This window comes from Gobius niger (genome assembly GCF_951799975.1).
Source record: "Gobius niger genome assembly, chromosome: 10".
NCBI classification, from domain to species: domain Eukaryota; kingdom Metazoa; phylum Chordata; class Actinopteri; order Gobiiformes; family Gobiidae; genus Gobius; species Gobius niger.
The window spans coordinates 25,818,352-25,831,527 of record NC_136861.1 but is presented as its reverse complement, the minus strand read 5'-3'; the positions used below and the strand labels follow the sequence as shown (position 1 = coordinate 25,831,527).

Below are 13,176 nucleotides of genomic sequence, written 5' to 3'. Positions count from 1 at the left end.
TGAGCATATTCTCCTTGTTGTGGTTGTTTTTTGTTGAGGTGCCCCAATCTGCTTACAACATTCACAGTAGGTTAATCCTTCAGCTCCAGATCTGGGTCAAAACCTATAGGCCCTTGGGCACACGCCAAGAGGAGCAGTGGTCTGAAAGTGATTGAATTTCCACTTTACTGTCCAGTTAGTACGGCAAAAATAGAACTTATCGTAGTCAGACGCGAATTCGCTCAAGCACATTCGACAAGTGCATGTTATCAGTGACCCACTTAGACGGGTGGGGATTATTAGGCAGAAGCACTGTGCCTCAGCGGGTTATATAAAGCGGCTGTGATGTTACATAATGTGTTCATAACGAGAGGGAGGACGGATATAGATGGCCCACTTTCCAGATGATTCACGTCAACATGACAGTGGCGCAATATGTCCCGGGCGCTCAGCATCACCACAACACTGATGCCACAAAGCACTTAGTCTCAGCGTTACCTTCAGCGCTCCGAGATCTCCCTGACCACTGAATCACAAGGAGGTCTCTGAGAGCGTGGACCAGTCGACTCTCCTGGAAATCAAGCTTGTTTGCATAAAGGGACAGATCGAATGGAGTGCAAAACATTAAAAGAATCAGAATCACACAGTGTTGTGCAGTATATCCTGGAGGTCTTATAAGGGAAGCAACTACCGACATAAACAAGTGCGAAAAAGCTATTAAAGGGACTATACGGAGTTTGAAAATGTTAAAACTAAGTATTTTCATTCCCCTACATGTTCCAGCCATGTCCTAATGTGTAAAATGAGCCCAGACCTGTTGACCACAACTGCCTCTAAAATCCTGCACTGTCACTCAGAAAGGTGCTTTTCGGGTCCGAATTGCCGTCATGCACGAGCTTAATATAGAAGCTGCAGTTACGCATAAGACCTGAGGTGGCAGTAGTGAGCATAAAGATGACTAACTTGCATCTTGCCCCTTTAAAAACACTTTTTTACAGTGATTCCCTTTGTTTTTGGGGGGTTGTTGATGCCCTTTAATTGTATCAAATTGACTTTCCATCACAGTGCTCTCACAGGATCAATTGTTTGGAAGGTTTTCGTTCTGACTTGCACCTTTGCTAAAATTTGGCCAATTTCCTGTACGGCAAAGGATGGCACGGTGAGCAGAGGTTTGTGCTCCTGCCTCATAGCAAAGGTGGGGTCTTTCTGTTTGGAGTTTGCATGTTCTTCCTGTGCCTGTGTTGGTTTCCCTTAGCACTAAAACATGTACAATAGGCCAGGTTGACTGAGCGTGAGAAAGTGAAACATTATGGCTACAGTCAGGTATGGCAATTGACAAAAGGTTTTATACAAGCCACCTCTAATGTATCGTGTACAAGCAGCAGCATTCTGAAAAGTACTGAGCGGATATGTTTCAGTGCAAAAGCATTTAAATCCAGAGAGCAGAGTGGAAGTATTTGTTTGTGTGACTGGGACACGTTATTCTGTGCTTTAATGCTGCGTCGGCCTCACCAGTCGTGCGTGCAGAACCAACTGATGAGGGAAACACAATGTACTTTAAACAAAGAGCACAGAGTAAATAGTCACGTACCGTCACGGGGAATTGTCACTCAAGAAATCTGGTAAAGCTAAATCAAATGTACTAGCTTTTGTAATTATTCTAGTAATTTAAAACATCTGACCCAGTTCTGGAAGCCGGGACACTCTGTGCCAGTTTTCTAATTTCATATAATCGTAATGATTATTCCCCTTAGCATGTTTTACAGGTTTGGATACTGTATATAAGAGTTTATTATTATTTTGGATTGTGCCTCCACTAAAACATGATGTCAATGTCAATGTCATTTTATTTTATTTGTAAAGCACATTTAAAAACAAGCTTAGTCGATCCAAAGTGCTGCACAACTACAGTAACAATATGTACAATAAACACAATAAAACTTAAACGCAGGTAATATAAAGGCACAAACTACATGGTCTACATAGAACCGAAGGCCAAAGCAAAAAGGTGAGTTTTTAATTTGGTTTTGAACTCCTCTATAGACTGAGCTGAGGGTACATGTAGAAAAAGGCTATTCCAAAGTTTCGAGGCCGCTACTGAGAAGGCTCGGTCACCTCCGGACACGTGCTTGGATTTAGGAACAGACAAAAGGAGCTGGTCTGCAGACCTCAGAGCTCTGGAAGGACAGTAGAGCTGCAGCAGCTCTGACAAACACTTAGGTGCCAGCAAATTTGAAAGGCAGGCGGGCTGCGGCATTTTGGACTCCCTACAGGAGCTGGAGGGATTTCAGGTCCAGCCCTGTGTAAAGGGAGTTACAATAATCCAACCTTGAAGTGATGAAGGCGTGGATCGCTTTCTCTAAATCTTTATGTGGCAAGTAGGCCTTGATTTTCGCAAGGAGTCTCAGTTGGAAGTAGCTAGCTTTTACAACAGATCCAATGTGTTTATCAAATTTGAAACAAGTATCAAAAGTCACTCCAAGACTTATGAATCAGTCTTTTATCTAGTCAAACAGTTAGTCATAGTATTCTACTTAAGTAAATATTGTGTCTGAATAGTCACATTATCTCAATTTTTTTTTTTGGCAAAAAAGTTCTATAGTTGTTTTGATCTGTCTCTTAAATGTTAGTCCAAAACATGTGGAATTTTGTTAGATTTCTGCCGTGTCCCTGTAAAGTCTCAAACATCTGATCATTTTAGAGTTGCGTAAAATGTTTCATCCGTTTCATCAGATGTAGCTTCCTGCTGCTTGTGTGCTTGACTCTTGCTATGGAGCAGATGAGAATATTCTAGGGTCAGATCAGGCCGTGTTTGTGTGGAAATCTGTGGGTTTTCCAACAACATTCCTGCTCTGAACATTCAAGTTGGGCCTGTGCTCCAGTGAAAAGGAACACTGACAGATTTTAATGCAGAACTTGGACACGCGCCATGTTACTAAACAAACGAGTTACGACTCAGTCTTAATAACTCGCATTATATTTGGGTTCATCTGATTCCACTGTCTGTCCTAACATTACCTCATATTAAGGTGATTGCGTAAGAGCCTTGCGTAAGAAAAAACATCAAATGAAAGAAAGTTTAGCTTCATAAACTTGACATGACCCATTCTTATTCCACATCTCTTTATGTTTTAAACATACTTGAATGAAATCAAGTTACAGCATAAACAGTCCTAGCGCTGCACAATTGATAACAATGTATATTGTTTCAATCTCTGTCTTCTTCTGTGTGGAGTTTACAGGTACTCTCTGTGTCTGCGTTGGTTTCCTCTGGGCACTCCGGTTTCCCCTACCTCTAAAAACTTGTACAATAGGTTAATCCTCCGGCCAGATGTTTCTGACCATTAGCCTGGCTTCACGGGACGGGTCAAATACACAGAACGAATTTCCCTACGGGGATTAATAAAGAATAACTTAACTTAGTATCACGTCTGCATGTGTTAGATAATGCATTACAAACGCTGGTGTTAGGTTTATATGAGCTTATTATTGTTAGAGTAATGTGAAAATTATATCATTTGCTAAAGTTTACTCACATCATCTTACTCAACAATGTTTAATATGTGTTTAGTTAAACACTACAATATCCCTCTCTTCCTGTTGTTGTAACTTATCTGTGTTATCTTCAGTTGTGAAATCAAATTCCCGGTCCTCTCGTCACTTTACCCTCCTGTATGACCAACACTTGAGGGTAAAGCAACGAGAGGTGTGGGAATTGCTGTAATGTGAGCTCATAGAGTCGGACAAATTGAGTTTTGATTGTGCAACAGGGACATTGTGGAGAAGCCAAGTGAAGGGTCTGTCCGGGACAATAGTTGTATTCACAAAGCCAGAGTGCGCTGTGTGCGGCTGTCATTACTTCATACTGCAGCCTGTGTTTGGGAGAATACACAGGCAGAATACCGGCCTTTGTGTGGGGGGAACGGGATAATGGTGGAATCTAGAGCTTTTGTCGTCGTGCAGTGCTGGATAGACAGGTTTCCAAATAAACCTGTATACAGTAGATTTGTAAAGTTGTCAAAACAATTGCTGGATTGAGGGAAAACCTGTGTGTAGTACTCCATTTATGAGTGGACATGTATTTGAGTAACTGAACTCATCTGGAAACACGGATCAATACAGGGGCTGTTGATATCTACACAAAAGAGAACATGTGGGGTGATTTAGATCAGTTTGAAATATGCGCATCTGTCAACAGGAGCTGAAAGTGGAAAGAATGAGTCATTAGGCACGTGTTACTGAGGGGCGCTGATGTCAGACAGGCTGGATCGCTCTCATCACCACCACCATCACTACATAAAGCCTTGTGTGGACGTGAGTTCAACAGCGGCATCAACACGCTCCAAACCACCTCATGTTTACTCCAGCCACATCCAGTGACCTATATAGTGGTTGTTTTCGTCTTCTTCCGTTAACCAACATTAAGGATATTTCACAGAAGAGTGCTTCCAAGAATAGAGGCTTTTGGTATTACAAAGTGTTCTCTTCTCTGATTGTTTGTGAAAAAGATATCCTATTCCAAAAAGGTGGTATGAGGTGCTGGAGTAGCTTGTTTATGTCGAATGTAATGTTCAATGGCATCAAGCTGCTGTTAAGCACTAAATCAATAATTGTTGGATGAAGACGCCACCTTTTTATGGTTTGTTATAGTCGACTTTACATTGTCCAAATTGAGTTTCGACAACGTATTGAATTATAATATAAAGGACTTATTTTTTAAAACTATGGTTGGACAACTCGCACAACTCGCAATTAAAATATTGCTATTACTGCAAATATCTCAGTAAAAGACAAGACAATGAGGAGGAGGATTCATCGTTGAAAGCTGCTTACCTTGTACCTCTGCAGGTGATGTTGTTTTAGTTCAGCAGTTCATGTGGCAGTCTTTTCTCAGAAGTGAATGCTTCCAATTATTCAGTGTACAGCTCAGATTGATGTTAAAGGAACAGGCCACCGTGTTTCCATATTGAGATACGTTCTTACCTGACGATTTGATGTGTACCTGTCTGGTCTTTGTGCGTGTGCTCAGTCATGCAAAAAGACCAAAGGTGTTGTTAGCATGTAGCCTCTCCTCCTCTCCCCGATGGGCCCAAACGTGTACCTAGGAGCACATTGACATTGACAGTAAAGTGAAGATATTACTGCGTGGACGTCGAAGTGCTCCTAAGGTGTTATTACGCCTCACAATATAGTACCCCTTTTTATCCGCTTTGAACATGTTACATTTTCTGTAACTATACGTGGATCGTATATCTACTCACGTAGCCGTATTTAAATTGAGAAAATGTGGAAAAGCTTGGTTCTAACTTCACCCTCGTTTGGCCCATTGAGGAGAGGAGGAGAGGCTAAATGCTAACAAGAGATGCACCAATCCAGCTTTACCGATACTGGGGTTTGAGTATCTGCCGATATCTGATATTTACCGATACCAAGAGACTTTCTTAAACGTGGCTTTCTCTGAGTGAAAAATTGAATTGACTCTTTTGTCCATTTTAAGATTAATTTTATAGATCAATTATCAATTATATCCATTGATAAACTCATGAATAAACATTTAATAAGGATCACTGGACTTTTCTACTAGTTTTCCTTGGTTATATGACAGGCTACATCAATATAAAAAAAAAAAAACTCACATGAAGTGATCTGATCATTACAAATATGTTAGATCAGTAATTTCTTAAACTAAAATACAAACACTTGGCTTCAGCAGTGGCTATTTCCAGCCTGTATTAGTTTTCGTTAGCATTAGCATGCACCTGCTAGCTTTAGCATGCTATTGCTAGCGCCGCGATCAAGAATACATTTGTGGAGGTTAAAACTAATTCAGCAATTGAATTTTCCAGGTTAGCTTAGCTTTAAAATGATATACAGCATGCCCATATTCACTTTAGGTGGTAAATACCTAAATCGAGGTTCAGTATCAGATATTTGTAGCCGATACCCGATATCGTATTTTTTCCAATATCGGCTTGGGTATACGATACCAGTATTAGATCGGTGCTTCCCTAATGCTAACATCTTCGGCCTTTTTGCGTGACTGAGCGCAGGTAAGAACATATCTCAGTATGGATAAAACGGTGGCCTGTTCCTTTAATGCTTGTGAACCCAGACAAATACAGTGTCAGATTCATTACTTTAATATATAATATACTTTTATTACATTATTTTACTATAATTTATGTCCCGTGTCCTGACTTCACCTGCCATCATGCGCAAACAGAACGTAAATAAACATGAAGGCGCAATTGTGCATTGATTTATTATCCTTGAACTGAAAACACCGTCGTCAGCCTAAATGATAGTGTTAAATCTCTCGCACTTACAATGTTCTCTACATGTCAGAGCTTAAATAATAGTCAACTGGAGTTTCATCAAGCCTAAGCTATACTGTGATATGTTGCAGGTCCTGTTGAGGATGGGTGGCTTGATACAGGTCTGTTCAGGACACATGAATTCCTATGAAACTCAGTTGCCCTCGTCAAAGAGAGTAACTAAACCTTTCAGGTGAGGTTACTGGCTGGGGATCAGAATGGGCGTATGCAATGTTTTTCTTTATGTATGAATTCAGCCTTCCCTCTCGGGCGGGATGATTATTTGGCACAGCGACTACACAATTATGTTTTATGCGAGTGTTTATGTAATTTCAGCACACCATTTTGCAACAGCACAAGTCCCATTGTCAAGTATAATGTTGTACTGCATGTCACCCATTTAACAGAAAACAGTAATGCGACTAGTAGATTAACAATAATGTGGTGTAACTCATGTAGAATTGTCCTTAATTTATATCTTACACTGTCTTATTTTGACAAGCAGAAGTTTTGTGAATTCACACAAAAATCTATCTTGTGTCGCTTGTGCTGATCTTTTCGAGTCTGTATTACCATGAGCTCAACAATAACAACGATCTTTATTTATAGATATACTTGTTAACCATAACCACAAGAAACGCAATATCTACTTCTGCACATAAACAAAGCAAAAATAATGATTGTTTTTACCTTTAGTATATGTTCTTGTGATTGTAGCATTTTGCTGTGCCTGTGATTGGATCAAGCTCTTGTTCAATCAGCAGCAAATGCACGATATCAACAGAGCCACCCTGATATAAAGGTCTGTAATATCAATCAGGGATTTCTTTTCTAGTCCACAAGAGACAAAATCTACCTTAAAGTTAATGTTCCTGTCTGTATAAAATAGATATGTTTCACTGTAGCGTTAACATGTAATGGCATTATTTAATTGCACAATTGTATCACTTGAAAGGTCATTAAGCTAAAAAACTAAATATCCATAAGATATGTGTCAAAGATTCAACATTTGTGGATTCTCTATTTGATCATCTCTTATAAAAAAAAAGGAAAAAAAAGAAAAGAATTGCCCATAGAGTGAGAGGCCCCTGCTGCCCTCTATCTAAATGATGACATCCAGAAAGTCGTGAGCACATATTGTCCATGAACCGAACTTCTCATCCCGCCCACCCTTCACTCTTTTGAAATGCCCTTTCTCTGTCATATTTTGCAGGAACAGACCTTTTTTTTTTTCATCATGAATGAGTCAGTGTTAGCCAAGCATTTAAAGAAGTACCACCCACGTTCTTCTGCAGTAAGTGACGCACTTTTACCCCTGCCATTGTGCAACATTGTCCTGTATTATGCACATACGAAAATGCTGGCAAGCTGCCATTTCATTTTGTACAGGCGATGAGTCACAGCCACATCAATGACCACAGTTACATAAGAAGCCTCCTTGGTGTACCCTTAGTCTCTGATGAATTCTTCCTATTGTTATGTTGTTGGGAAGGAGAATATGGTCCATGACGCTAATAGTTATTCATTGACTCCGTAGTTAATCTTTAGTTTGTTAGTTAAGCTTAAGGTCATTTTTTGAATGCATTATAGCATTGGTTGTTAAAGTGGGGTGCGGAGACGACTGGGGAGCCTCAGAGACACTACAAGGGGCCTACAAAAGTTGATCACTCATTCACTTAAAAATGTATTGAATTTTAAAGGTCGCATTTGTTTAGCCTGTAATTGCTATTATTTGCAAAGAGTTATGTAAATATTATGCTAAGATTAATGAACATTACACACTCTTTAAAAAGAGTATTTTGAAATGACTTGAGGGCCTTGTGGGATCTTTGGATCTACAAGGGGGCTGTGACCTGCGGGGGTTCAGGGAGGGCTGCATTACAGCATTCCTAGAACTGTGTCTTGTAAACAACACGTCTGAATCGTGGAAGAATGGCAGGATTGAGACAATACTGCCCTCTAGAGGCAGCAGGTATGTACTGGTGGTGGAAGAAGAACGTGGGACCTATGTAGTCACACACACAAAATTATATTTCTATGAATTTGACATAAAGGAACAAGATGTGTTTACAGGACTAAATTAAAATAATACTAAAATAAGAGAGTTTTAAACTATTTCAATAATACTTGGTCACTGTTCCTGTAAGTGATTATGGTGCCTCTAGTGAATGGTGCTGTGACTGTTATCATAGAAAATACAATATGTTTCTTATTGAATGTATGTTTTGTTTTTAAACAGAAGATTTGTTCTACACTTGTTTGAAAAAGCTGAGAAAGTGCCCTGTTAGGTGGTGCAGGTTGATTATCCTACTAAACAAAGAGGTTGTATCACATTTACCCTTTCCTGTAATTGACTTTAGTCGCTCTAATGAAAGCCCATGTGTTGGGTTTGAAGTGTGGCCATTGCGCACAGTGCTATGATGACCAGGGTGAGTTGGCAGAGGCTGGACTCTGACAGATGGTACTTAGAGACTCTAAGCTGTTTGGCCCGATCTAAAACGGAACTCTCTCGAGTAAATGTGCCGCCAGGTCCGACAGGGAAAGTCTTCTCCATTTTTCACTGCTCATCCTTGCTTTTTACTGTTATTATTGTTAAGCTTTGTTGGCAACTGATGTCGTTTTAAGATTTCAAACCGCCTAAGATAAAATATATACTGCAAAATAACAAAATAATCATTTCCAACAGTTTTTATTTTCTTCCAAAGGTCAAAAGGCAAATTCACATTTCACTTTGGGAAAAATGCAACACAGATGACTCGCGTTATAATACATTTTGCAACCCTATTGTCAATACATACAACTTGGTCTTAAGCCGATACAGTAATTATTAGGCCATTCTGAGCACTGCTGGAGCTGCATCCTATACTCAAGATGTCAAACTGAATTGTTATAATCTTTCAGTGAACATTTACATCCCTCTGGCTGTGGACTGAAGTATGAATTCATCATGATTTTATTTTGTACACACTTCCACATATCTATCTGTCACTTGTGTCTTTGAGATCGTTTCCTACAAATCTATCATACCCCTCCTTGCGTTGCCCAGTTGCTAACTGTTCTAGGTCAAAGCCTCAAAGTTTATCTGGTCAATATAGTCGAGCTGGGAGGTGGAACAAAGGAGAACATTGTTTGTCCTCATATTGATCATGATCAATCACACAATTCTATTCAACTGTGTTGTTTTTTTGCAAAAAACAAAACAAAACCAATAAAAATCCCACACATATTTTTTGAGTCTAGTGCCATTCAAAACAACACAATGTATTCATTATATTTGTAGTAATTTATTCATTCATTGTCGAACTCCTTGCCAAACCACATGCTTTTACTGCCACAGGATTGGCTGCTATAGACCGGTCGATTAAAAAGCTCCAAGATAATTGCAAACTGCAATTTTGCATATACCATGTACAAGGAGTCTCCAACCTTTTTTACACAGTGAGCTACTTTCATATACCAAAACCATCCGAGAGCTACGTTTGCTTCGAAGACACTTGTGTAACTATGAGACTTGTTGCCAAGATATTCCCACAAAATTAAAGAATATGACTTGAATTTTGTCCCTGTCCTTTACTTATTACTTATTATTACCTATTTGGTGCAAATTCTGTTCAAAATGTTCAGAACAAAAAGAAAATACATCTAAAATGTGACTCAAATGTAGGAAGTCTTTGGCAACCTACCAAAAAAGGGCAGCTCCCAAGCTACTGGGTGGAGATCCCTGCGATACATTTGTGTGTCTGCTTCTCTACTGGTTAAAATACTCTTAGTCGTTGTTGCTGCTGCTTGGCGTCTGTCCGTTGATTAAGCCCGACTCCCAGCGCTGCCACAGAGCCGCTCTGTGCCCTGGCGCTCGCTGAAGTCTTGCCTCCTGCTGCGACACAAACAGTTAAAGACATTGAGATTATCTTGACTCTTAGATTACACACAGATTATAGCCGTGATTATAGCTGCATGTACATGGAGAAAAGCATGAAACAAATGGTTTTAGGTTTAGTTTTAATCCATGCTACCTTTAGTGCTTTGAGAAACCTGTCAACACTGGGTTATAAAGTGCAATACAAAATTATTATTACCTGCTCTGCTTTGGTCAGGTCTTTCTTGGAGGGTGGAGGCCACATGCGCTCCAGTTTCCCTGTGGTTTTCTGCTTTGAATCTAAATGACACGTGAGACAATTAGCACATTTTAAAGACGCTCATTCAGTTGTTGTGAAGTGACACAACATAACTTCCTGTTTATCAGTCAGTGTCTCAAATAGTAACTAGATGCACACAGTCATGAATAAAATAATTTATCACAGCTCAGATCCACTCAGTGACGCTAATTTTCCCTTCATGAGTTACTGACAGCTCATGCCCTCGCAGTCACACATCGCTAGTCTACTTCAATATAACGCACATTAACCTTTATAATTTCATTTGAGATTTGTAAGAGTTCACTTGGCAGAGCGACGCCCTAGACCTGTCCGAGTGAGTGAAGTGTCCCCTGACAGTGACAGGCTCAGATGTCTGTTAGTCTGGCAGGAGCCCAGCTTGATGCTGACGCAGAGAGACGTTCTGGGTTCTTTGTGCACAGAGGTGTACGGCCTGGGACTGGCTCAGAATATAGTGCTTGGGAACTGACTGTCAAGTAATTTTTCTTTTATGAACAGTTTCAGGAGCAAAAACTTGTGAGAGGAAAGGGACGAAAGGCCCTCTTACATTTGTGAATGTTAAGAGACACTGTTAATGCAGGAAGAAAGCCTTGTTTTTTTTTTCTTTTCTCCAAGAATCTGCAAATGTAACATTTTCTGCCAAAGCAAAGTACAGGCTCACTTCGTAAATACATTGACATTGTGGTTTTTGCATCTTAATAAACACGCCAAAATCTACTTTGAAGTATCTGTTGTGAAGTTGGATGTGTTCATGTGAAATTGCAAACGTGTGTTTTGGGGCTACTCGGGTGAAACATGGGGTAAAGATGCGTTGTTTTGTATTGGATGTTACCTGTTTTAAGTTGGGCTGAGTTCTTCCCGTCTTCCTTGCTGACCTGTGTTGTCTCTCCGTACAAACTGGACCTCTGCTTGCGTAGCTCTTCCTCTCGTTTTTTTGCTTCCCTGATGTCCTTCTCCACCTCCGGCTGTAGAGACAGCGCTGGCCGCAGCTTAAAGAACGGATTTTCCCTCAGGAGTGGTGAACCTTCTCTAGCTGGTTCCGCCTTGGAGTTTCTCACTCTATCTACAGATGTTGTCGAAGCCATCATGCTGAGCGAGTCCATGCTTTTGTGCTTACGTGGAAGTTTTTCATGTTTCGGGTAAGGGCTTAAGCGTGCTTTGTCTCTTAAGGATGGACTGAGTGACCTGAACGGCTCCAGATGTTTTTCCTTCTCAGAAGGCGACACATGACGGAACGAATGCGTTCTCAACATGGGAGACAGTTTATGTGAAAACATCTCGAGGCTCCGTGTGCGCTCCAACACAGACGGGTAGATCGGACTTTTTAACGTTGAGGTCTGAGGTTTCCTGATCCTCGTTGGACCCTCTGGTCTGTCTTGTTGGAATTCTTCAAACAGCAGCTTGGTGTCCTTCATCTGCCGACTCTCCCCTTTGCTGTACCCTCCTGGGATCTTCCCCAAATTGACCAGCACAAGCTCTCTCTGCATTTCCTGACTGATCTCCTTTTGCATCTTCTGCTCTGAGAAGTGCCTTTCGCCACTCAGAACAGGGTCATCTCTTGTTGGGAGTTGTTCGAGAGAGACACTACTTTTAAAGGGAATCTCTAGCACGTCTGGATTATCAGAGAGGTCGAAGACACCATCAGCTCTCAGTAGATCTCGCCTTATTTGAGAAGCGTGCTGTAACTGTTTCTCCATGTGCGTTTCAGCAGTAGAAAGTCTGTGACTGGAGGGAAAGGGAATTGTGTTTTCATTCATCCATGAGTGCGTTTCCTCATTGTCACTTGCCTTACTGTCTCTCTTTTGAGGAGACAATGGAGGCGAAGATGTCCTTACCTGGGCTTCTTGGTTTTCATCCTCATTATCGCTATCATTGTTTTCTTCTGCACCAATTTGTTCTTCCTCAACTGCTGCTTCAGCCTCACAACACTCATCTTCTAAACCCCTGTCTCCAGTCGGTTGATCTTTTCCGACAATCTGTTTTGCTGTAGACTCACTTTCTGGTTTGTCTTGTTCTAAATGCTTGCAAACATCTTCATCTGCACTAGTTACTGCTAGATCTACGCAATTTCTGGCATCACTTTCCTCATTGCAACGAATTACTTCTGCCCTATGAATTACCCAATGCTCAGAATGTTCTGTTTCAAGTTCTGTTTCTTGATCTGTTTGCTCTTGTTCGTGAGTTTCTTGAACGAGTTCTTGATCTTCCCTGGCTACATTATCTTTACTCACCAAACACTCGTCCGTTTTTGAGTTCGGCTGGCAAATCTCAGACAAATCTTGTCGCTGTTGAACCAGTTGCAAGCGCTGAAGTAGGTCTTGGCCGTGTAATATTTCAGTCGCTATCCTGCCATCTTTATTAGTTTCTGTTGCTTTCTCCTCTTGGGTGTCTAGATCCTTGTGTTCAATGGAGACAGCCTCTTCTACATCTTCCACACTTGTTCTCTTTACCCAGTCGTACCCTTTGAGCTCACTGTCCAAAGATCTGACACCCACAGGTTCACTGTCAATGCCTTCCTCTCCCGAACTGTCTGGACTTTGGATTATGGTGGCATCAGAATTGCTTTCCGAATTCCGGCCGGCATTGGTTAATCCAGTCTCCTCAAGAAGGTCCACGTCCACTACTGGTTTCAATTCCTCCGTTTGACCTTCTGGTTTCTCACTTCTTTCTTCAACTTTCTCCTCACGGTCTCGAATTACACTGTCCTCCATTAATTTCAGTTCTTGTCC

General features: G+C 40.9%; 1 protein-coding gene and 1 long non-coding RNA gene across 2 annotated transcripts in view; both read right to left on the bottom strand.

Annotated features, from left to right (window-relative positions):
* Window positions 1-686: 686 nt before the first annotated feature.
* The window catches only part of LOC306968526, a 266,351-nt gene continuing 253,861 nt past the window's right edge, over window positions 687-13,176 (bottom strand). Inside the window, exon 2 of the long non-coding RNA XR_013793262.1 lies at window positions 687-955. This is a non-coding gene — a long non-coding RNA (uncharacterized lncRNA). The remainder of the gene's footprint in view (window positions 956-13,176) is intronic.
* Window positions 9,961-12,833, bottom strand: LOC306968582 (uncharacterized protein). Its single transcript, XM_079563999.1, has 3 exons — window positions 11,280-12,833; window positions 10,370-10,449; window positions 9,961-10,167 (listed from the first exon to the last, which is right to left on the bottom strand). The coding sequence occupies exons 1-3, from the start codon at window positions 12,202-12,204 to the stop codon at window positions 10,060-10,062; spliced, it is 1,113 nt and encodes a 370-aa protein (XP_079420125.1). The 5' UTR covers window positions 12,205-12,833; the 3' UTR covers window positions 9,961-10,059.

Excerpts from the sequence above, each read along its gene's own strand:
- LOC306968582 (XM_079563999.1), bottom strand. The coding sequence starts at position 12,204 with ATGAATGAAAACACAATTCCCTTTCCCTCCAGTCACAGACTTTCTACT. Across the intron at positions 10,450-11,279 it reads CTCAGCCCAACTTAAAACAG|ATTCAAAGCAGAAAACCACA; the intron begins GTAACATCCAAT and ends CGTGTCATTTAG. Across the intron at positions 10,168-10,369 it reads ACCTGACCAAAGCAGAGCAG|CAGGAGGCAAGACTTCAGCG; the intron begins GTAATAATAATT and ends TTTGTGTCGCAG.